At 39.5% G+C, this 25,728-nt stretch overlaps 1 protein-coding gene across 46 annotated transcripts in view; it reads right to left on the bottom strand.

The window, feature by feature from the left end:
- The window catches only part of PAM (peptidylglycine alpha-amidating monooxygenase), a 323,041-nt gene that overhangs the window by 118,920 nt on the left and 178,393 nt on the right, over window positions 1-25,728 (bottom strand). For all 46 annotated transcript variants that reach the window (XM_069590225.1, XM_069590236.1, XM_069590190.1 and 43 more), the window contains 2 exons: window positions 15,682-15,739; window positions 1,782-1,869 (listed from right to left, as the gene is read on the bottom strand). In XM_069590225.1, coding sequence (XP_069446326.1) covers window positions 1,782-1,869; window positions 15,682-15,739 — 146 coding nt within the window. The remainder of the gene's footprint in view (window positions 1-1,781; window positions 1,870-15,681; window positions 15,740-25,728) is intronic.

The following is a 25,728-nucleotide window of genomic DNA, read 5'->3' as shown; positions in this document are numbered from 1 at the left end:
GGCTGTTTTCACTTTCACATACATTTTTCTTTGAATATTTTTCCCCAACCTGGAAGTCTTTTGGAAAATATATTTTATAAACTTAATTTCAAAATAGTACATTTAAGGATATTAATATTTTAAAAGAGTCAAAATAATACGTTTCTTTTGATATTCCCTGAACGTGAAAATGGTGAACCAAGCTTCGTTCATTTTATATAATTTTTCTTAATAATTAAAGCCATGATAATATTTCAGTGCTTTTTTTCACTCATTCTCTTGAATTACGGTGAAGCTAAAGCAGATTTTAAAAGCTTACATACCCTCTAGCTATTTTCACTAATTCTAATTCAAAGGTAAATATCGCTCATTTCACAAGAAATATTTTTAAAACATAAAAACCAGAATACATGATTTGCTGAACAAGATTCAGAAAAAGCTGTCACAGAATAATCTTTTAATCCCCAGGATTTTATTCACAAAAATTTACTAAAGAGCAAAATCTGGAATGTTGATGTCACAGGGTATTAACTGTGATTTGCTGACTCCATTTTTCCATACACCCAGTCATGTGAGCTGGCTTCCTACGTGATACGCCCCTTTCCTCAAATAACTTAAGACTATTAACAAATGCTCTGATGGTACTTGGTCCAGGGAGATTTCCACTAATTGCCCTGTGTTTTCAACAGTTCCAAATACATATTACAATTGTTTATTATAAAAGTGGCTAGAAAGTAGCTGCTGTGTGCCTTGAATTAGCCTGATGACTATTAGGGCGCGCAGAGAAAGGTCTATCAGTCTCTGTGACTATGCAGGGGCAGGAGCAAGAGCGGTCCCTTTCCAAATGCAAAGCAGGACACACTGGTCATTCTGGTCTGCTAAATACGAAACAGTGATTCCGGCTAGAGGTGCAAAATATGAGGCTGAAAATGCACGGCTATTTTCAAAGATCACTGATCTTCATGAACTCCCAGAGGATAAAATGAAAGGGAAGATCTCACCACAATTATGCTGTAAGCTTCTGGGGGCGGAAAATATATCTGTTTATCTGAGAACATCCCCCAGCACCTGCTGCAGTGTTGGCATATAACAGACATTTAATAGATGTTTATTGACTGTTCATGACATGATATTAAGATTCACCGCAGTGATTAAAATAGATTCTAAAACTGCAACAGTTACTTGAATAAATGGGAGGAAGTGTGGTAAAACAGAAATAACTTTGGATTTGGAACCAGACAACCCAGGGTTCAGTCCTGGTGTGACTCCAGCCAGCCGTGTTACCTTGCGCAAGTCACTGACTCTTTGAGCTTCAGACTCCTCATCTCTGAAGCAGGGTAATAGCTCCTTGAAGAGACACTTAGCCAAAATTTTCATTTCCATTTTAAATGGTGTATACAGGCCAACTAGCACAGCATATGGGATAAGAGGACTCAACAAACAGATCCATGGTACTCTTTGGGTTGAATCATGAACTTAAAAAAAAAAACACATCAGGGTGTCCATCATCTCGGTTTCAGTTTTTCTCTACAAGCTGTCTTCACCTTGACACGTTATCTCTGACAATGAGCATATATTCATTAAGCCAGTGACAAAGACGGATGGCTGTGCCACAGCAGACTGAAGAACTGTGAAAATCGAACCATGATAACCACGAGCTGCAAAGGAACAACTCTTTCCTAAAAAAGAAATATTCTGCCTATTTATTAATCAGCTGTAAAATATTTGCAAAGATGCACTCTGTACTAACAAAAAATACATTTTCTACACACCTTTGTACTATGAACCCATCCATCCCTTACCAGTAATTTCCAGTGGACGCTGGCATACTGCATCCAAACAGTAACATATGATGGACAGTATCCATGCTGGCACGGGGTTTGAAGTCAACTGTTAAGAGAAAATGATACATGATCTTGAATATAAGTTATACTTCTGTGTACAAGTGTCACAAGAGACCCCAGCATTCAATATTTTGAAAAGCTGTCTAATACAGATGTTTTGATGCTCTTATGACAGAATGCTCTGGTTATATAAATTATTTATTCCTTAAGATGACCATGATTTGATCATTTAATCTAGTAGGAGAGTAAACTATTAGTTAGCAAAAGAGAAAACAAGATGCTGACACTACATATATACCCACACGCACTTATTAAAACTCTCTTTTAAAGGGATGAGAGATCATGTGGGTACAAGATGAAAGCTCCAGGCTACATATTCACAGTATATTTCCCTGCAGATTTTGGCCAAATTCTGAGTACCATTCAACGTTGCAACTGCACTGAACCAGTGAGCGGTCAAAGCATCAGCAGAAGGATCCACAACACAAATTTATTACCATCTTAGAATAACAATAGTCACCAGATTGTGACGTGGAGAAACAAGTTACTAGAAAAGAAAAGTGGCAAAATATATCTTTCCAAAAATACAGAAGAATAACAATGTCCAGAATGAATACCGCGCACTTGTTAAAGCATTGGGTTTTGAAAATGACACAGTGCTGTGTCTCATCCTGTCCCGAGAACAGCAGTTGAAGGCCATTAAAATAAACAAGTCAGCTCAGAGCTAAAACAGAGAAATCAGGGATAAGTTATTTAGTACGATCAGTGCCCAGCATGAGCTCTTTCCTGGTTTGGGGTTGGCTTATCCCCTTTCATCCACATTTGGGGTTGGCTTATCCCCTTTCATCCACATTCCAAATGCTGCCCTAGTGGGCAGTTTTCAAGTCATCTTTACAGATACAAATGCTAAACAGTCTTGGGCATGTACAAAGCTGTATCTTAGCTCTTTTTCTCTATCTTATGGAATTGATGAAATACCACTTACTGTGGAGCCGTGTATCTGAGACATGTATATTTATACAATAAGAGTTGCTCTACATCAACGAGAGCACAATGGCATGGACAGGGTGCTTGGTGAGGAAGCACAAGGTGCCCACCATGAGCCACCTCGACTCACAACTTCCATGGGAAATAAAGAGCCTTTCATTTACTGCCCTGAAAACAAGAATTTAAAGTCTAAAAATCACATCTTGAGATTTTCATTCCACTATCTAAAAAGACAACCGAGCCAGGACAGCAGGGAGATGGACTTGATGTAAACTGAGGCCGTGTTTCCTATTACCAAAGAATGCAGCGAGCCTAGGAAACTGAGTATACTGCGGAAGGAAAGAAGCAATTAGAAATTACAACAGTTCACACAAACCGCAGAAAATCATACCACCACCAAGTCTAAATTAACAAAGAAACAGAAGCGGGATTCCACCTCCGTAGGCTCACTCTCAAGCTGACTGCAGGGTTTCCTTCCTCCCTTCCAGAATTCTCCCAAGGGATTGGTCCTCGAAGGAGGCAAATTTTAAAAACCCTGGGGAATACCTGGCCTTTGTCTTTTACTCACCTTACACTTATTTTGGTATATGATGCAATTTGTTATTTTATATTAATTTTTGTCAAATGATTTCTATCATTCTCTGTGTTACTATAACTTTTTAGTCTGACTAAACCTACCTCTCACTGTTTGTTTGTTTTTTTCAATATCTATCCCTATGCCAGTCTATGATGGGTTGTCAAACAAGAGGCTGACTGCTCTGCTTTTTCAGAATCGATGTAGATGATGACATGGTTCCCAGTCCCCTTAGATTCTTTGGTTATGGGTGGATTATATGAATAGCTTTCCTTATGACTGAGTCATTCTGGGAATTTTGGTGATAAACCAACACAGCCACATGCATTTTATCAAGGATTATACTGTAAAATGAAAGTGTGAGTTTGAGGTCTCAGCTAAAAATTCAGGTGGAATGATCCAGTAGAAGACTGGAATTACATGTCTCTTATTCAAGGGAGAGGTCAAAGAATTACATATTTGGAAACCACTCAAAAACTGAGCCCTGAAGCCATGGGGATAGACAAAACCACCAGAGGTGACAGCAGGAACCACAGAAAAGGTCCAGGATAGTTTAAGGGAAAGATCTGAGCTCTTAGGAGCTATGCAGGAGGCCCTGTGTTCTTTCTTATATTAATGCAGCATGTGTATTGTTGTGAAACAAAGGGAAAACCTTTTTGGAAGAAGAGTGGGCTCTCTTTAAATTTACAAAATGAAATATTAAGCAAAAGATTCAGGTAGGGACAGAGAGGAGACTTGCTGGGAGAAGAACAGATCACGAAGACAGCAACACACAGTCCCTGCAGCTTTTCATTAGCAAGGAAAGCCGGTTTTGTGCTGGGCCGCTGCTTATGAAGAGGATCTTCTCACTGTCCTTTGTAAAGGGCAAACGTTATTCAAAGTACAACTTCTTGAGCCATTTTCTAATTTTTTTTTCTTCTCTGACATACTGTTTTCAGAACCACTCATTTGTTCCACACTCAACTCTTCCTAGATATGTTTGATTTCAGTTTCTATAATGAGAAACAAATCAATATCTTCAAGTGCTAGTAAAAGAAAATCCCTCACAGTTTCCTCTCATTAAAAACTGATTCTCACTGACTTATCATCGAAAAAGCTAGAGAGTTCCAGAAAAACATCTATTTCTGCTTTATTGACTATGCCAAAGCCTTTGACTGTGTGGATCACAATAAACTGTGGAAAATTCTGAAAGAGACAGGAATACCAGACCACCTGACCTGCCTCTTGAGAAATCCGTATGCAGGTCAGGAAGTAACTGTTAGAACTGGACATGGAACAACAGACTGGTTCCAAATAGGAAAAGGAGTATGTCAAGGCTGTATATTGTCACCCTGCTTATTTAACTTATATGCAGAGTACATCATGAGAAATGCTGGGCTGGAAGAAGCAGAAGCTGGAATCAAGATTCCCAGGAGAAATATCAATAACCTTAGATATGCAGATGACACCACCTTTATGGCAGAAAGGGAAGAGGAACTAAAAAGCCTCTTGATGAAAGTGGAAGAGGAGAGTGAAAAAGTTGGCCTAAAGCTCAACATTCAGAAAATGAAGATCATGGCATCTGGTCCCACCACTTCATGGGAAATAGATGGGGAAACAGTGGAAACAGTGTCAGACTTTATTTTGGGGGGCTCCAAAATCACTGCAGATAGTGACTGCAGCCATGAAATTAAAAGACGCTTACTCCTTGGAAGAAAAGTTATGACCAACCTAGATAGCATATTCAAAAGCAGAGACATTACTTTGCCAACAAAGGTCTGTCTAGTCAAGGCTATGGTTTTTCCTGTGGTCATGTATGGATGTGAGAGTTGGACTGTGAAAAAGGCTGAGCGCCGAAGAATTGATGCTTTTGAACTGTGGTGTTGGAGAAGACTCTTGAGAGTCCCTTGGACTGCAAGGAGATCCAACCAGTCCATTCTGAAGATCAGCCCTGGGATTTCCTTGGAAGGAATGATGCTGAAGCTGAAACTCCAGTACCTTGGCCAATTCATGGGAAGAGTTGACTCATCGGAAAAGACTCTGATGCTGGGAGGGATTGGGGGCAGGAGGAGAAGAGGACGACAGAGGATGAGATGGCTGGATGGCATCACCGACTCGATGGACGTGAGTCTGGGTGAACTCCGGGAGTTGGTGATGGACAGGCAGGCCCGGCGTGCTGCGATTCATGGGGTCCCAAAGAGTGGGACACGACTGAGAGACTGAACTGAACTGAAAATAAAATCCCTCAGAGTTTCCTCTCATAAAAACTGATTCTCACTGACTTATACATTCTCCAGAAACTCAGGTACTAATTTAAATGCCAAGAAAATTATTGGTACAGAGTGGAAACAAACAACTAGCCATCTTCGCCAACTCCTGAAGAAAGAATATACTGTCAAACTATTCATATAATTAAAACTCAACGCAAAACTCACTCCAAGTTGAAACACACGTCCAGCAAAAAGAAACATATCCAAGTGTAAATCTAAATCAAACAGTAGATGCCATAAAACAGAGCAAAAATAAGGCAAGAGTTGGACGATTTCATTGAAGGGCCTGCTGGAAGTACTGGGCAGAGGTCAGCTGGAAAAAGATCAGGCTGACAGGTTCATTTCCCAGGTTTGTCCCACTCCTACTTATTAGTCCTGATTTTGCAAGAGAAGACCCTCCAACCCAAGGGAATAAGAATAAGGTCCATGAGCATAGGATACACAGACAACTATGCTAGAGATTTTAACACTGCACAAAATAAGACTATGGAAAAACAGTTAAAAATCACATCTTAAATTCCCCCTTCTTTCTTCTTCTCCGAACATACACGGAAAGAAATAAAGGATCCAAGGGAAAGAGAGGTAGAGGATAATAATGAAAACAACTGCACCTTTAAGTGTGCGATTCTGACAGGCAGAATAAACAAAGGCAGCCCTGAGATGGTGACAAAAAGGCAAAAACACAGCCTTGTGCGAATGCAAGGGAAGATTAGATCCAATAAGATTAAAAGTGCCACTGACTCTTCTAAACTCAATAATAAGATGACAGCTGCTTAAGTGGAAGTGGTTCTTCTATCCCAGTAGGTGTGAGCAGTTCAGACTGCCTGATGGATAAGACCAGGGAAAATTTTACAGGCAAGGAAGTGTCAGTAAGGGCTAGAAAACAAATACGTTCAAAGGCCTGAGATTCCAGAAACAGTGACTCAAGAACATTAATTAAAGGAAATGTGATGATGCCGTGAAGTGCATAGGCTGGAGGATTTCCGGGAGAATAGTGCCATCTGAAATGAAAAGACTTGAAAGTACATGTGTGGGCATCCCGAGCAGAGAGAGAACTAGGCCTTTTTCTGGAGTTCTAAGCAAAATTTGTTCTAATTGCATGAGCTCGTTCAGGATGTATGGACTCTTTTAGCTCACATCAGACTACAATCAGGGCCATAACATTTTCTAAAAATGTGATCTAGGAGAGTATTTCGTCTAGTATTTTTGGCTTTCTCTCCATTTTTCCTTTCCAAAGAGGATATCCAGGTCTGCATGTCAAATTCTGATGTATTTGCCAGACTCAGGATGTGGAAATATTTCAAAGAACCCACATAGCCAAGTAAAGCAATATGCAATTTAGAAGATAACAATGTACACATATAACCTACTCCCAAATGCCACCAGAAATGGGAGCAAAGGAAGGCAGTAAAGAAATACTATCAGTCAGTCAATCAGTTCAGTTCAGTCGCTCGGTTGTGTCAGACTCTTTGAGATTGCAGCATGCCAGGCCTCCCTGTGCATCACCGACTCCTGGAGCTTACTCAAACTCATGTCCATTGAATCAGTGATACCATCCAACCACCTCATCCTCTGTCGTCCCCTTCTCCTCCTGCCTTCAATCTTTACCAGCATCAGGGTCTCTTCCATTGAGTCAGTTCTTCGCATCACGTGGCCAAAGTATTGGAGTTTCAGCTTCAGCATCTGCCCTTCCAATGAACATTCAGGACTGATTTCCTTTAGGATGGACTGGTTTGATCTCTTTGAAGTCCATGGGACTCTACTTATCCATGTCTAAGAAATGCTATAGACATGGATAATTAACCAATTCATATAAAGAAGAACTGACTCAAATGCAAGTCTGAATCTCCAGAGATTAGGCATTCCTGAATTATTGCCTGTATATATCGTCGGAGAAAACTGTTAACTTTGTTTCTTTTTTTCTCCCAGTGGAATCATATTATACACAGTAAACAGCTTATTTCACATACTGTGGATATTTCTACATGCTATTAAGCAATTTTCGTCAACAGTACTTTTCAGCTAGTGCTATGCTTTAGAATTACCCTATGGAGCTGATTTAAAATACAGGTGCTCATGGTCAACCCTAGATCAGCTCTGCCTCTTATCCCGTCAGTATCTTATCTGAATCTACACAGGCTGTTCCAGGCAAGCTCATCTTTGCAAAATTTCACAGGTGAATGAGAGGTGATCCTGACAGCAGTCAACACTTTTAGTGGCTGACTATGTTCTATTATGTGAGCATCCTCAAGAGTTTAGTTAACTTATTTTAGTTAACTTGGATTATCTAGCTCTTTCAAATGTACAGGGTAAACAGTAAAAACAAGATTTCTTTTAAAACAAATTTATAAAACCATTTGAAGGCAAAAATCAGTTGACCCTTTAGAATTGTTTTATTAAGTCAGATCATTGATTTAATCACTGAGATCACTGGAACACTATATTACATCAGACAAAATTAGCTGTATCACCTAAACTCATTTTAGGGCACAGGTCTGAAGCAAGCATACAAATAGGGCCCCTGGTGATTGACGTCTGTGATAGAGTCAGTTTTCTAATAATCCTACTGCTTTCAAGCCATTTTCAATATTGAGAAAAATAGGCATAAGGTTCAAGAAATAATAATGTACAAAAGTTGTCATAATTAAAATTCCTGGCCCTTAATATCATTCCCATAAACATTTGCTTTCCAAAACAAATAAAGATTATACTTCAAGAACCATTCATAGGAACTGAAGATAATGCAAAAATGGTAATTTAAGTATAGGATATGATCAGCTTTAATGTTCATAATCTTGCAGTTGGGCGAGAAAGGTTCAGACAATTGTAAAGCTCACAGCAGCAGAGTCCATTTGGCAGCTTGCTGAAAACCCACAGCAATGGCATATTATATTATCACCTGCCAGCTTCCTGCATACCATAAAGCAATTTTACACTAAAATAAAGACCTCTGCTTGAACATTTTTAATCAGAAAGTTTAATAGAAAAGTTGTCGTTAGCTCTAGCTAGCCTGGATCATTATGTACAATTCAGAAAGAATCCTTAACGTGTTTTATGAGGACTTTAAGCGACTGTTGCCAAATTAACCAAGAAATAAGACACCTGAGAGAGCCTATAAATCAAGTGCAAATTTCAAGTGAAACAATCCTTACTACCGAATAAAAGACTTTCAGCACCAAAAAGAATTAAACTTTTAGATGATATACCTTTTAAAAGGACACTTTCTGGTATATGCCAGAAGCAACTAAACAATCAATAGACTTAATCAGTCAGGCTATGCAAGATAAAACAGCATAAGTTTCATTAAGCCTTGTTTTTGTAATGTCATCTCTATAACATCCCCCTATTAATTTCCCAGAAAAGCAAACTCACAGTCCCCTTATTGCCTTTCCAGAATCCTCCAGCAGTCTCCAACACCCTGCCATGATTCCAACAAGACAACCTCCAACATCCAGTCTGAGCTCTCACTGGCTGCCCTTCTTACCTACTAACCACACCTACTAACCCTGACTGAAGGCTTACCCTGCTTCACTGGTAGCTTAGACAGTAAAGAATCTCCTTGCAATGCAGAAGACCTGGGTTCAATCACTGGATCAGGAAGATCGGCCAGAGATGGGAATGGCAACCCACTCCAGTGTTCTTGCCTGGGAAATGCTATGGACAGAGGAGCCTGGTGGGCAACAGTCCAGTTCAGTTCAGTTCAGTGGCTCCGTTGTGTCCTACTCTTTGTAACCCCATGGACCACAGCATGCCAGGCCTCCTTGTCCATCACCAATTCCCGGAGTTCACTCAAACTCATGTCCATCGAGTCGGTGATACCATCCAATCATCTCATCCTCTGTCGTCCACTTCTCCTTCTACCTTCAATCTTTCCCAGCGTCAGGGTCTTTTCCAATGAGTCAGTTCTTCGCGTCAGGCGGCCAAAGTATTGGAGTTTCAGCTTCAGCATCAGTCCTTCCAATGAATATTCAGGACTGATTTCCTTTAGGATGGACTGGTTGGATCTCCTTCCAGTCCAAGGGACTCTCAAGAGTCTTCTCCAACATTGCAGTTCCAAAGCATCAATTCTTCAGCACTCAGCTTTCTTTATAGTCCAACTCTCACATCCATGGAGTCGCAAACAGTAGGACACGACTGAGCGACTAACACTTTCACTTTCTACATTGTGCATGGCTCACTTACGGTTCACAACGGCCTTGTGGGTCTGGTTCTTCCTCCCTTAACAGATGAGGCTGGAGGAAAGAGAGGCTGAGTGACCGCCCATGGCCATGCAGCCTGCAAGAGGTGAGGCTCATATGTGAGCCCAATATGCTCCAAAAATTTAACGTTCATATGGTTGGCAGCTAGAACATTCTCCTCCCTCTGCAGATCCAAACAGACCATCTTCCCAGATCCACATCAAACCTTGCCATCTCTCTCATGAGATTCTTTTTTTTTCTGACTGAAATAGTTCACATTGGTCTTTTCAGAGTTGGCCACTGAAACTGTCCCCACTGCAATAGCTGAAATGGCTACTTCGAACAACTGTCAAAATGCCAAGAAGCTGCAGACACTGAAAGACGTTTTACACAGCAAACCTGATTCAACCCTGGGCTTTAAGAATTGGCCATTTTCCGGGGAGTGAGGAGGGGTGGCATTTTGACACTACGGCATTAAAACAGCTTTGTCAACCTGTCATTTACTTCTTGGAGACCTCCAGATGCATCAAATTGAAGACATTTCTAACTCTCAGTTTCATAAAATATAATGAAATGGTTCCTACTCCTCCTAATTTTTTTTTTTATTACCTGACAAAACTCCAGAGGTTTGGGGGTTGTCATGTTGGAAATGCAGGTATTTGGGTAACCAGATGATAGAAGACATTCAAGAAATATGCTGAGACAGAGTATATAGCAACAGTTTCTCATTCATGATGAGGAGCAAGCGAATGAGATTTTATCCAGTCATCACAGACCTCCAGTACACTGCATCTTATTTGTGCTATTTCAGCTCTCTCCAAGTGGCTTCCACTAAGAAACTAGAATAGCCTCCGAGGGTGCCTGCTGGAAGGTACCCGATGGTCATGTGGAAGACGGAGACTAAATTATTCATGTTGGAGAAAACCCTAGGTGAAGAGAGAAGGGAGGGCATGTGTAGTCAACTAATTGGGAGCAGAAAGGTGACACAGTAATTGTATGGGGATGGACACTCACACACACACACCCTTCTATTCAATATTTATTGCTGTCAAGGCCAAAAAATATGGGTAAATGAGCACTGCACCCTGCCAGACCTTGGTCTTTACCATCATACTATGTAGCTGACTCATAAACATGGTCAAAATTAGACCGTGCCTGCAGTTTTTGAAGTACCCCAATATCATCTTAACAAGTGCTTTATTTAAGAAAGCTCCCATTTGGAAATATTCCAATCTAACTGTATAATTCTGCCGTGTTCTACATTCAACAGAAAAGCCCAAGAAAATGAAAAGCAATGCATCATTAGATGAATTTTTGTCTATTTCTAAATTCGATGCTTCTGTCTCATTTGTATAGTGCAATTTGATAGATAGGGACCTGCCATCATTCACTAAGGAAAAGACACATTTATTTACTGGTCATCCATGTGAGGGAAAGCAAGTGGATGAAGATGACAGTCAAATTTCTTGGCTGAATGGGCTGCTGTCAGAGCCAATTCTTCTGAGTGTCTATAAAACACCTTTTAGACAGCATCACAGTTCAGTGGTCAAATGTAGATTTTCTCATACCCTCACCCATTCCAATTCTGTGGCTCTTTATTAAAAAACAAAAACAAAAGCAATATTCTAGGGGAAGCAATGATTTTCTTAAAAATATAAAAATTATACTTATCTTCATTAGAGTATAGTTTCAAACACCTACTTTTATTCATATTTAGTAATTCAATGCCAACATATAAACACATCAAGCATGTTGGATAGGCTTGTATGTACATATTACAGGCATATGCACATAAAATTCCACGACAACTGTGATGGTCTCCTCTCAAAATTAAGAAATATGTTTATTTACATGTTACATAATTAGTTGCATAAGCATAAAGCCAAAATTAAAAATTACTCAAACGTAATTTGGGGTTTTACCACTATCAGAAGAGTTTGTTATAATCCTTATAAACAGTCTGCCTTTTGGGAATTTCTTCAGAAATTTAAAAAGCAAGGGAAAAAGTCCTTTCCCTATGATGTAACATTTGTATTCTTGTCTCCTAGAATTCTGCCAAGCTGTGATTTCCTTGAATTTGTAACATACCACATCCCCAGGGCTAGCCCAATAACCGGATTTTAATAAATCCAGCACACAATAGGATTTTAAAAAATTTGCTGATTTATGAACAAGTGGTTTCTCTTAAAAAGAAAGAAATCAATTATTCCCTTATATTCAAACAATTACAATTTAAGACAAAAGAGTAAACTATCTACTATTCAATACACTGCCTTAGAAAATGGGCAAACATAACACTTTTTTTAGTATCCACTCATGTAATAGGCAAGCAGTTTCTGAGTCCTTACCATGCCTGCTGGCTTTTAAATTTTTTTAATTTATTTTTTAATTGGACTATAATTGCTTTATAATTAGGTGCTAGCTTCTGCTGTACAACATGAATCAGCTGTAAGTATACATATAAACCCTCCCTCTTGAGGCTCCCTCGCGCACACACCCCCATCCCACCCCTCTAGGTCATCGCAGAGCACTGGGTTGGGCTCCCTGTGTTGCAGGCAGCTCCTGCTGGCTGGCTGTTTTACACATGGTCGTGCATATATGTCAAGGCTGCTCCCCCAGCTTGTCCCACCCTCTCCTCCCCCTACTGTGTCTGCAAGTCCATTATCTATGTCTGTGTCTCTATTCCTGCCCTGTAGCATTCAAACATTTTTATAGCACAATGAAAACAAAATATAATATATATAATATAAAAATTTAAATACCAAATATTATTTCACATTAAAATATTTTAAAATATATAACATGAAAATAAACTATATTAAATATATAAATACAAAATATTTTTAAAAGTGTCTTAAATGAACAAAGTTTTATAGGTCTTTACAAATCTTCATTTTTAATCACATTTAATCTTATGATAAGGTGCCCTGAGACCCAGAATTTCAGACAACCCACAAAAAGGCCAAAGTTTCATTCATGGAAAAGCCTTGGTTACCCCACAAGTATTACCTTTCACTTTGGGAATTAGGATACATTATGTATAATTACCCTTCCAACATATAAGCCCTTTTCCTTCTCCAAATCTTTACATCTTCATGTGTATTGGGTTTTATTTTGTAAGACAGTTTGCAGTTTACCTTTTTTGCAGAACTGCCCAGAGTATCCCCAGTAAGGAATTACGGAATACTTGTTTCTCATGTGAGGAAGACAGCGATGCGCTTCTGCTGTATTTCAGCTCCTTCTATCCGCTTGACAACTTCTCTCCTTTATTCCCTGCGTCATCATCCCCACACCTACCTCTATTATGATCTGAATGGCTTTCAGGGAAGCAGCACACATACAGTAAAAGGCTTGGGCATGCTCCTTAAGCTCTCTGACCTCTTGCTTCTTCTGTAAAATAGCTTAAATATGCGTAGTTTTCAGTGGCGTAGTGTCTGGCAAGTCCTCAGTAAATGATGGCTGGTGGCGGGTTGACTCTAGGAACAAGTATTCCTTTAACAGGACCACTATTGTCCCAAGACCTGATTAAACCACAGACACAGACGTTCCTATCTCCGTTTCTCTATAGAAACAGGACAGCCGACAGTGTCATCCTAAGAATTAATGAGATTACACATGCAAATATATAAATAATTGGTACTTCTCTTTGGTTTTCAGTTTTCCAGTTCTATTTTGCCTACACCTGAACTTCTGTGGTTGCTGAATTATATAAACAATGGCAACCAAAAATCTCCTGGGGGTGGTAAATGAAAGGATTAACACTGAAGATAATCATGTTTTGAACAGGTGACAAAATGATTAGTCTTCATGCAGTCCTCCCAGCAATAAAGAAGAAATACTGAAGATATTGCATTGGCCAAAATGTTCATTTGGGTTTTTCATTAACACCTGATGGAAAACCCAAAAGAACTTTTTGGCCAACCTGGTAGTTATAATTCTCATAAGATCCTTCAAGTTGCCTAAGAAAAATAGACAAACATTTAATGCCCTGGTTCTAATATAGCCCTTTATGTGTTTCCTGTGAATATTTTTCTTGACTGAATATACTGACTTGTACTTTCAACTTTAAGTTACGTGAAAGTAAACACATTTCTATTAGGGGTGCAATAACACATTCCAGGATATATATTTATAGGCCTTCGAGTCACCAGCTCTGACATCATTTACCACTACCTCCAGAAACAAACCAAGAACCTATTAATGTGAAACTCGTACTACTGCTCTAAAACACGACTAACATATTTACATAGGCATGTGGAATGGCCTTCTCCTCAAAAACAGGAGCAATCAAGTCTACTCCAAACTCGGACAAAGAAAATACAAAATTAGTAAAGAAAAACTTCAGGTACAGTTTCTTTTTATTAGCAAACATTATTTTCTCCTAGGCTGTCAAATATGTGGATATGATTGAAGAAAGCTTTACTGTTAGTACTTTAATTATGAATTTATATCCTAAACCACTTTTGAAGTGAAGTGAAGTGAAGTGAAGTGAAGTGAAGTGAAGTCACTCAGTCGTGTCCGACTCTTTGCAACCCCAGGGACTGTAGCCCACCAGGCTCCATGCGATTTTCCAGGCATGAATACTGGAGTGGGTTGGCATTTCCTTCTCCAGGGGATCTTCCCGATCCAGGGATCGAACCCAGGTCTCCCGCACCGTAGGCGGACTCTTTAGCGTCTGAGCCGCCAGGGAAGCCCTAGTGTTACTCAAAGCATGACAATCAGAAACTTACTTTTGTCCCTTTTAAAGTTCAGGATCTAGAAGCACCAACTTTCTAACTTTCTTCCTAATAATATTCAAAGATTACACAAAGGAATGTCAGTCAGGCAATGCTCAGCTTTCCAAGGTCTGACTTATTTCTAGGAATTAATTATAGAGCAAGTTTTGTTTAGAGAGTGTTGATACAGGCTGTATTTTCTGTTGTGACTACCACTAAATTATGTGAAAAAAAAACAAAACTGATGCACATTGTTCTGGCTTTGAAGATCTGTAATATATTTTTCTGTGAAGAATGCCTCGTGAAAGTTCATCCTCCGATGGCCCCAAGGCTACTATACACATTTTGTGATTCACATAATCGCCATTTCAGACAGTCCACTTGAAGGTTAGTTTCAAGGCACCAAAGTACAAACTCTCATTACCAGCACTTTCTCTTCAGAATCAACTTTTCAAAACAGAAAAGTAAGGCAAGGGGAGCAAATCCATGAATAATTTGCCAATCACACATCTTCCCCAAACAGTTGAAAGTCTGTCATGAAGCATGTTTAAATTAAAACTACCCAGATGAAAACAGATGGTGCTCGGTCACATTTCCCGCCTGACTGAAAGGCTCGGCTGGGGAAGGAGCTGTCATTTAAGTGTCCTCTGACTCTACAGACAGCAGAGTCTGTCCTCCCCCTCTCCCTCCCTCCTGCTCTTCCTTCTCTTATTCTCTGCTTCTTCCATCCCTTCCTACCCATCCCCCTGTCAGACAGGTAAAATCTTACATCCCCCAATGCTGATCTCAGTGCAGTCGATTTACAGCATGAACCAGCAGGCAAATAGGGGGTCCACTGAGTGGTGCGGAATGAAGCATCCAGCCACAGACAGAAAGCCAGTCCTCTATAAGTGGGTCACGTGGTACTTGCGGCCACTGACGTCTGCATGCAGCCCCTTAACCACCATTCCTCCTGAGTCTCTCCAGATACAGTTCGTAGGCTTGCCTCAGTGGCTCTCTACTAGTGTTTCCGTATTAGGCATTATCAACGCGTTTCAGAAACTGACAGTAGAAGATTAATGCACTCATAACCATCAAAGAGAAGCTTTCACTGATCTCAAATAGCTGCCTTTCCTCCCATGGCCCACCCCCCTGCACCATCCGATTCACACTTACTCACGAAGGCTTCCTCATCCGTTGGCAAACGCACTGACATGCAGAAGTACGTATCAGACTGTGAAAGAAAGAAGGACACAAATTCAAATTAAACTGCTGCTAATGAAGAAGAAATAACTTGTAAAAGCATGGGCTCTGTGACTGAAAAAGGACTACTGGTCCAGTGAGGTGAGGTTATCTGTCAAATGTCGAGTGCCAGGTGAATGCAAGGGCTAAGTCTAGAACTCAGGTACTCTAAACATTTTTCTATGACTCTCTTCTAAATGCTACTTATAAAATCCCATATATAATCCTATTTGTAAAATGATGCTAAATCCTATTTATTAAAATAAATTTATGAGTAATATTTCTAGTACTGTCACAGTTAAAAGGCAACATTTTAAACACTTCTACAGAAACAGTAAAATATTTCAATGCATTTGATTTTAAGATGTAGGAATTAATTTTGACCTTCTTTGCTATATGCATAATTAAATATTTAATTTCCAGAATTATTTTATTAAATTATTAAACAGAATTAAAATATTAATTTCAAAGACACTGTGAATAAAGAGTGGTTTTAATACATATATTTGGTTGTTCTCCCTTTAAAATTTTTACGTAGAAGAAATCAACGTTAATTCAAGTTATTCTTTCTTTTCCAGTTATCAGTCTCTTATCTAAGTTGCTATTTTCCACTATTAAATATACTGAGAATAAGATTTTATTGATAAAAACTGCGAAGTAAGGATAATGGGGATCTGTTGATCCGTGCATTCACTTTCTTAATGAATCCATATGCAGTGAACTATGTGCTGTGATTGGTAATATACCCAATACAAATAGAGACTGAACCCATTTAATAACTCATACTTTATGGATTATTACTGCACAGTGGTGGAATCAAGAGACTCCACAAACATGGACAGAGATCATCTGAGTTTCTTTAAACCTACTGGTCAGCGCCACAACTGTGAAATTTGAACCTCTTTTTTCACTTCTGTGTTGCAAGGAGATTCAAATACACATCAAAGAAATATCTTAAAATTATAAAAATTACAGAAATACGATTCAGTCTTTATCATTACTTTTGTATACACTATTTCTTCTAGTTGAACAAACTGCTTCATTTCTTAACAGGCTTTATTATTACGTAGGTTCACTTTTATTTTGGTTAGAAGGAAACAGGCTGGGAGATGTTGAAGGCTTCACAGCAAGAAGGTTAAGCCACATAAATGCTGGAGATGTAGCTTCTGTATCCAGAACTTAAGAAATATACTAGCAAAATATTAATAATGCTTAAAGATCTTACAGTCACATACAAGATTACTCATGAATATTTTCCTATCTTTGAATTACTAATGTTATAAATAGACCTATTCTGTTCTAACAGAAATAGTAATAAACTCAAGATTCCCTTCTATTTGATCATCCTGAGCTATGACTATTTCAGGACTGAAAGATATTAGTGGCTACTATCATTGCTGTTATGGGCTTTCCTGGTGGCTCAGACAGTAATGAATCTGCCCACAATGCGGGAGACCTGGGTTTGATCCCTGGGTTGGGAAGATCCCCTGGAGAAGAGAATGGCAACCCACTCCAGTATTCTTGCCTGGAGAATCCCATGGACAGAGGAGCCTGGCGGACTACAGTCCACAGGATTGCAAAGAGTAGGACACGACCGAGCGACTAACACACACACATAGCTGCTGCTGCTACTACTTCCAGCCAACAGTTACTGAATTCTTCTTATGTGCCAGGCATGGTTCTCAATGGTTTATGTGTATTATACCATTTAATAACAAAAACAATCCAATACGATAGGTGTGTGCGTGCTCAGCTGTTTCTGGCTCTGTGCAATCCCCATGGACTGTAGCCCGTCAGAGCTCCTCTGCCCATGGGATTTCTCCAGGCAAGAATACTGAAGTGGGTTGCAATTTCCTCCTCCACGGGATCTTCCTGAGCCAGGGATCAAACCCAGGTCCGCTGCATTGGCAGGTGGATTCTTCACCCCGAGTGCCACCTGGGAAGCCCTAATGCGATACAGAGATACTCCTTTAAAGATAGTAGGAGTAGTGACTAGCATCTGTTGAGAGCTTTATGAGCAAGCACTGCTCGAAGCACTTTACATGTACTGTATAACTCCTTCCATCCTTAAAACATTCCCACGATACAAGTGCTACTATTATCCTCATTTCACAGATGAGGCAGACCAAGGTCTAGGTAACTACCAATCACTCTAGCCAAAACCTAGCAGTATGCAGATCGACCCCTGGATCCCTTTCAGTGCAGTTACTTTAGAAGGCTGGCGACTGTAAATCCTTCCTCTGCCTCTGTGCATTGTAAATCTTCCACCCAGAACTGTCTTTTCACATCAAGGAGATAATTCCGCCCCAGTTTTCGGCCGCTGGCTGCCTTGCCCTAATTTACATCACTGCCTCCTGTCATAACGATCGGACCACTTGGCTTTTCCTCTGGAGACGTGCCAATCAACAAATCCAGATGGGCTAGTCACCTGGACTAACCACCTTAGCCCCCTCAGGGGCTTTCCTTTTCATTGCAGCGAAGTTGAACTCAACTCACGCTGGACCTCCTTCCTTATTTGCAATAGTTTTTACTGAAAAACAAAACAAAACTATCCTTCCCACTTTAACCAGTGACCATGTGCATTAACGAGTGAAGAAGCTGGGATCTGAACACAAGCAGAGTGCCTTAGGCACTACAGGTCACTCAAAGCGATACAAACAATCAATGACTTAGAAGCGAATGCCAATCAAAAGTAAATTTAAAGTCGCTAAGTAAACACTTATAACAAGAAAGGAACCAAAGCTTGCAATGAAAAGCAAACCAAAGAGAAGTTCTTTTAAATTTGAACTTCTAATTTGGGGGTTTTATTTTACCTTTGATTTTATCATAAGCCACCCTCAAGCTGTTTTTGGAATAGACAAGTTACAGGAGTAGACAGGTATGTCAAATTCAGCAAGTTGGTTCTTTCGATTAAAAACAAAAAACTAATAAACTAACTAATTAGATGTAACTAATAATGGTTCAGTCAGTTCAGTTCAGTACAGTCGCTCAGTCGTGTCCCACTCTTTGCAACCCCATGGACTGCAGCATGCCAGGCCTCGCTGTCCATCACCAACACCCGGAGTCCACCCAAACTCATGTCCACGGAGTCAGTGATGCCATCCAACCATCTCATCCTCTGTCTTCCCCTTCTCCTCCCGCCTTCAATCTTTCCCATCATCAGGGTCTTTCCAAATGAGTCAGTTCTTCGTATCAGGCGGTCAAAGTATTGGAGTTTCAGCTTCAGCATCACTCCTTCCAATGAATATTCAGGACTGATTTCCTTTAGGATGGACTGATACAGAATAAACAGAACTACTATTTATACTCAAAATGGATAAGAACCACAAGTAATTCTTGCTCTTATCATCCTTATCATCAGTTCCATAATTTTAAATGACTGAATAGCTAGAGAATGTCTTTCTTATACAGATTTTTATTTCTTGCTTAGAGCTTCCCTAATAATAAGAATGTGTTCAGATTTCAAATGTTTCTTTTCTATTGTGTTAAAGTGAGGTTTCTTTTTTTAAAAGAGAGAAAAGATGACAAAGGTCCTCCACAGAATAAACAGTACCCTACAAAATTATTTTTGGAGAGTCTATATTAGACACTGCATCAATGGTCTACCATGCTCCATCATATGCCCCATTTTCAAGATAAAGAATAATTCTGTTAGAAAAAAGGTAAGACTCTTCTTTTTTTTAGAATGAGCACATTAAAAAGTACAATGTGTATCAGATCAATAATTAGCCTTCAGCTGAAAGCTCTGAAGATCACAGCTCAATAGAACAAAGAATAACAGAAAAATAATTATTCTTCTCTCTGCAACTATAAAAAGTATCAGTGATTTTGTTGTGAAGTATTCTGATGCCACAGTTTGGTTCCTAGAATTAAGTTGAAAGCTCAAGTTCTTTGAAGAAATGTTCCTAAGGGTCACTTACATGGTTCAATGGGAGAAGCCAGATCTTCAAGGTCTGTCTCCCTTAGGGCGGCTGAGTATAAAAGTAAGCACGCTTTTGTGTTACTTTATTTTCTTCTCACAATTATGCTGTGAGGAGGTCTAATAGGCACTGCACCTTTTCAATAGAAATGAAGACTTTCACAGAAAGGTTATCGATCCACTTAAAGCCAAGTAATCAGGGTCAGAATTAGGACTAAAAATCTTCAAATGTATGTCTTCCAGATGATTAGAAATAACTACGCATCTTTCTTGTCACTTGCTTGCCATGAAGTTTTAACCCTGTTAAACTGTGATTCTGGGGAGTCTTTCAACCTTCGTATCTCCATTTTTCTATGAGACTAAGTCCTATATTTTCGGAGAAGGCAATGGCACCCCACTCCAGTACTCTTGCCTGGAAAATCCCATGGATGGCGGAGCCTGATAGGCTGCTGTCTATGGGGTCGCACAGAGTCAGACACAACTGAAGCGACTTAGCAGCAGCAGTAGCAAGTCCTATATTTTAAATAAAATTTAAGACTCTTCTTAAATAAATGAGGAACTTTTTTATAAGATATGTAATTTCTTTAAGAATGGATTAGACAATGGCCTTTGCCAAACTACTATAAGCTTATCATAAGGGGATGAGAAAGATTATTTAGGTGATTACAAAATACTGTTTCAACAATATAGGATAATTTCTATAGCAGGTCACCAAGAATGGATAGTACTTTCAACTCTAGGCTGTAAGCAGTGAGTGGTCAGTTTAAGACCACACTGACATGTAATCACATAGTTATCTACAACCAACTCTCTGATGAGAAACTTTTTTTTTTAAAGCAAACCCTCGTGAGGGAACAATATTTAAAAAAAAACTGTATTGATACATCTCTCAAACTGATAAAATTATTATATCAGTGATACAAGTAACCAATTGTGATATTTTTCAGGATGAACACCAAAAATGATATCTAACAGTATTCTGATCAGGTAAATAGACCCCACAATCTCTATCATTCAACATTACAAAATATTCAACTGATTTAAACATATGATCAGTACTTAGCATATGATACCTTGTAAAAGGTAGAACATTTATTGAGCCTTCTAACTTCACTCTGTTAATAGAACCTTCCATCATAATGATTTATCATGATAACATCACCAGGTAGGCATTACAGACATTACTGTAAAGATGGAGGGAATTCTGTGGTGGTCCAGTAGTTAGGACTCTGTACTTTCACTGCCAAGGGCCTGGGTTCGATCTACAGAAGGGAAACGAAGATCCCACGAGACATGCAGTATGGCCAGCAAGTAAATAAATAAAGATGAGAAAACTGAAGTTCAAGAAGGTCACTTGCAATTAAAAAGCAATAATTCTTAAGAAACTTACAAAATAGAATTTGACCCCAGTTTACTAAAGCACTTCTCTTTCCACTACAGAAAGATAGCTATCAAAAAGGTTGTTTTTCAAATCGCTCTAATGTTTGAAAAGGCAATGTCAGTTCTCAGACACAGTGTCGTTGTTCATTTGATTAATGGGATAAGTAAAGAAATCAAAGAAATAAAATTTAAGAAGTTTTAGCCCAAGTCCTCTAAATTTTCAAGAGTACCTGCAAACATTTCATGAGAGCTTATTGACAAACTGCGGCGAACTACAGCCACAACTATTTAATTTTGTCATCATTTTGTTTTCGTAAGGTAAAGCAATTTGAAAACCGACACGTAATTCAGATCAATGTTTCTCCCCAACACTTTCGAACATTCTGGAGACACAAATACAGCACCTAACTGCCATTATAATAGTTTTTTTCATTTGAACACACTGTCCTAGAAAGGATGCTTCTATAACTCAACCTAAACTACCAGTGCAACCGTTCACAATTTTCCATACATCATCATCACGAGTCCTCTTTTTCAGTCTGTAGGAAGAACGCTGTATCTGCGCTCCGTGCCAGGGGACTATCTGTAAAATACTGCAGATTCAGACTGCTCACATAAGGCTCAGATGCACAAAAAGAGAGAGATAACGTGAATGTACATAGCCATGTCTCCCCTTGCTATCTTTTATGGCACATCAGCCAAATCTGAATCGGGAGGGATATGATATTGCTGATGCCTCTTTACTGCTGCTGTTGGGAACTATCCAAGAAAAGCACATTTTCCTGACAAAAGAGGGTAGTGTGGTAGAAATGAAAAAGAAGGAAAACACTTATTACTAAAGAACTCCCATTCTATTCTATTATTACCCATCTTAAGCCAAGAGGTCTCACATAGACAACAGAGATCAGTAACACTTCGCTTACAACATTTAAGAACAAAATGTTCTTTATTTTGATTTAGTCATTTGTGAGACAGAGACGCAGTGTAGTCTACAGAACAAGTAGTTAATAAAATTAGCTCCTTATGTAAATTAACATGGGACAGACAAAACCACCTGTATATTATTGCACATGAAAACTATTCACATAAAACCAGTAATTTTTGTTTTGGGAAACCAGAGGTACCATTCAGATTCGAGTGTTGAGCACAATCACTTGATCCTGTTTGGATAATATCCTCACGCGCCTTTTATTGTTCAGGCTTAAAGAATCCCCGCAGACTACTTTCTAAAGGAGACTATGCACTGTGATGATACAACAGATGTAGAAACAGACAACATGACCGAGCTTCACCTGAATATGGCCCTTTTGCTTGTATCTGTGGCTATTTGCAAGTTGGTTGTTCTCTGGTAGTGGGCCTTAGAAATGTTATACTGTGAACTAGGTGTCTGGTAACTTTCCTCAGGTATCCTTTGTGACAATAACCAAAGCAGGGCAACCATCTCATGGTGGCAACGGTGACTCTCTGCCTTAGAGTGATTACCCACAGAGCAGGTAGTATCCCTCCTAACTCAGACCATGCACAGTTTAAATCTGATGGAGACAAGCTACATAGGACCCATTAAGCCCTATATTTTTACATAGTACCTATTAGCATTCAAATAGCTTGAATTCTGCAAAGTAGTAGAGAAAACCTCAGGAGCTGACACCAGAGCTGTCAGGCCAACAAGAGAAAAGTACAGAAAGTGATCAGGCCTGTTAGACAAGAATTTTGGTTACGAGAGAAAGAGAAAGCTTTCTTGTCTAACTGGCCTCTTTTTAATTGATCCAGACAGATAATAGAATCAAACTGCTATTTCCCAAAGCAATTTTAATACATGCAAAGTCAGTTTATACTGACTCAGTGGTGTTTGTACTGTCAATGTTTTCCTAGAATAAAAGAAAGCTCAGGCAAAAGAAAAGTGGGCAAAGCAAGTATAATTTTTCTGGTGTCAAAAATTCAGGCTTAAAAAAATCTACCTCTCTGACATCAGAATTTAAAGACACTTAATTACAGATAAAATTCCTTAAACTCTCACTTTTGAATGCAGGCTATTCTAATTTTCCTTTTCCTAATGTCTTTCTCTTACCATATAAATGAGATATATGTTCTCGACTTAGTAGGCTCTGGCAGAATAACCAGAGTTTATGTTAAAACACTCCCAAATGACTAAATAGAGAGTGCTTTCCAAAATTCTCTACTTTGTTCCTTACCATCTAAGCTATGCTCCATCCTCACCAACTTTTTGGATGTTTGTCTCAATCTACAACACAATCTTATTGTAAAGGGCTTCCCTTGGTGGCTCTGCTGGTGAAGAATCCGCCTGCAGTGCACGAGACCTGGGTTCGATCCCTGGGTCGGGAAGATCCTCTGGAGAAGGGAAAGGCTATCCACTCCAGTAATCTGACCTGGAGAATTCCATGGACTGTATAATCCATGGGGTTGCAAAGAGTCAGACACAACTGAGCGACTTTCAATTTCACAACAATCTACAACACAATCTTGTTGTAATAATGTCTGCTAGCATCCTAAGTATTTAGAATAACACCTGGCATATATTGGAAGCTTTATAAATAAATATTGGTTGAATTCTGTATGTACCTTCCTCTTTGGCTGGCTGGCAATAAACATACAGTTTAAGAAAAGCTGAACTGAAACCTATATTACAGATGCCACCTAATTAGGATTTTATACAACATCACTTTTTCTTATGAATTTTATCCTTCAGTTGATTTATCCCAGAATCCCATTTGCATTTTTAAACTATAATCACACTGGGCTGACGATGACAAGATTCTCAATGCCAAGTAGTTCCAATGGAAGCTTCTTTCCTGGCAAGAACTTTTCTGTGGGAATTACAAATCTGTGCAAGCAAACAAGGAAGGAAAAAAATATATTTTGGTGAGGGAACATCTGTCTTGGAGCGCTCACACGCTTTCATTTAAGAGGAAGCAAAGGGAGCACACTAATAATGGGCTATAATTAATCTCCCAAGCACAACAGGTGGTGACAATGGCTGCATCCTGGTTGGCTTCCTGGTTGCCAGGGGGTTACGTGAGAGGAAACTCCTGCTCTGAACAGGCGTTGCTGCGGACCTGAACACTCATCTCCCCCCAGCTTAAAGCCAGTGGTTCATGCTTTTCACTACATTTCCTGTAATATGAAAGCAGTCCATTTTCTGAACCTTTTGCCAACCTAACTGCTCCCCTGCATGTTTCTCCCCTTTGGCACAGATGGTTGGGAACTGACTCTATCCAATCTGTTTGGAGATGCTGCAGAACAAAAAAGGGCTTCCCAATCACTATCCCCCAAACACCGGATTTCTTACTAAGTGGTTTACATCTGATCTGGGCACAAGAGAGCGAGGTGAAAGAGAAGCTCTAGACTTGGACGGCTCTGTCAGCTCATTTATTAAATGAGTTGTATTCTACTCTCCTAAAGTTTAAAATGAATCACCAAAGTGGTATCCACAGTTTCCATCAGATACCAAAGTGGTATTCACAATTTCTGTTCTTTTGGGGTCTGCTCTCATACATCTTGCCATAGTTATCTCATTAATATTTGCCTATCTTTTCCAGTAGTCATGTATGGATATGAGAGTGGGACTATAAAGAAAGCTGAGTGCCGAAGAATTGATGCTTTTGAACTGTGGTGTTGGAGAAGACTTTTGAGAGTCCCTTGGACTGCAAGGAGATCCAACCAGTCCATCCTAAAGGAAATCAGTCAAAGGAAATATTCATTGGAGGGACTGAGGCTGAAGCTGAAACTCCAATACTTTGGCCACCTGATGTGAAGAACTGACTCATCTGTAAAAACCCTGATGCTGGGAAAGATTGAAGGGAGGAGGAGAAGGGGAGGACAGAGGATGAGATGGTTGGATGGCATCACTGACTCAATGCACATGAGTTTGAGTAAACTCCAGGAGTTGGTGATGGACAGGGAGGCCTGGCATGCTGTGGTCCACGGGGTCATAAAGCATTAGACACGACTGAGTGAATGAACCGACTAACTGATTCACACTCCTCTTCGAAATAAACCACATCTGCTTCTCTAGCAGCCATTCTGTTATCATGGCTCCAAGAAACAGGGCAGGGCTAGCGCTAGCTAAGACAAGAGAAAACATGACATAGCAGACTACCCTTCCAGGCAGGAGGAGGAGATAAAAGAAAGTGTCTGGTTAAGGAGAAATTGATTTCACAGTCACAGATGAGGTGGCAGAGCTCACACCAATAAAAGGAACAGAGTCCATAGGCCCTGTTCATCTGGGTTCTCTCACTGTCCAACGCCATTCATATAAGATCAACCCTTTCCTGTACACTCAAGATATTACCCTCACAAATGAAAAAGGGAGGAGGGGAAACAGCCTAATCAAAAGTTGAGCAGATTGTCTTCACCCCAAAGAGAGTGGGATACCTTCAATTGATACTATTAAGGCTTTCTTCCCTTGCAACCCAGAGGGTCAGGCAGGGGCTGAAAAAGGTAAGATCAACTTTAAAAATTAAAATTCTATTTTCTTTGCATACTTGAAGACTAGAGTGCAAACTGAGACTGCTTCACACATAAGCAAGTAATAATTTATAAATTAATGTATTAATTGTATTTTTACTTTTTGTTATGCACTGATAACTGGTATCAGCAAAGTGTTAAGACTGACTGATAAGTTTCTTGAAGAAGAAAAGATGTAAAATATGCAAATCATCTTA

This window comes from Ovis canadensis, chromosome 5, assembly GCF_042477335.2.
Source record: "Ovis canadensis isolate MfBH-ARS-UI-01 breed Bighorn chromosome 5, ARS-UI_OviCan_v2, whole genome shotgun sequence".
In the NCBI taxonomy this organism is placed as follows: Eukaryota; Metazoa; Chordata; class Mammalia; order Artiodactyla; family Bovidae; genus Ovis; species Ovis canadensis.
Note: the sequence above shows the minus strand (reverse complement) of the source record. Positions and strands in the feature narration are given on the sequence as shown.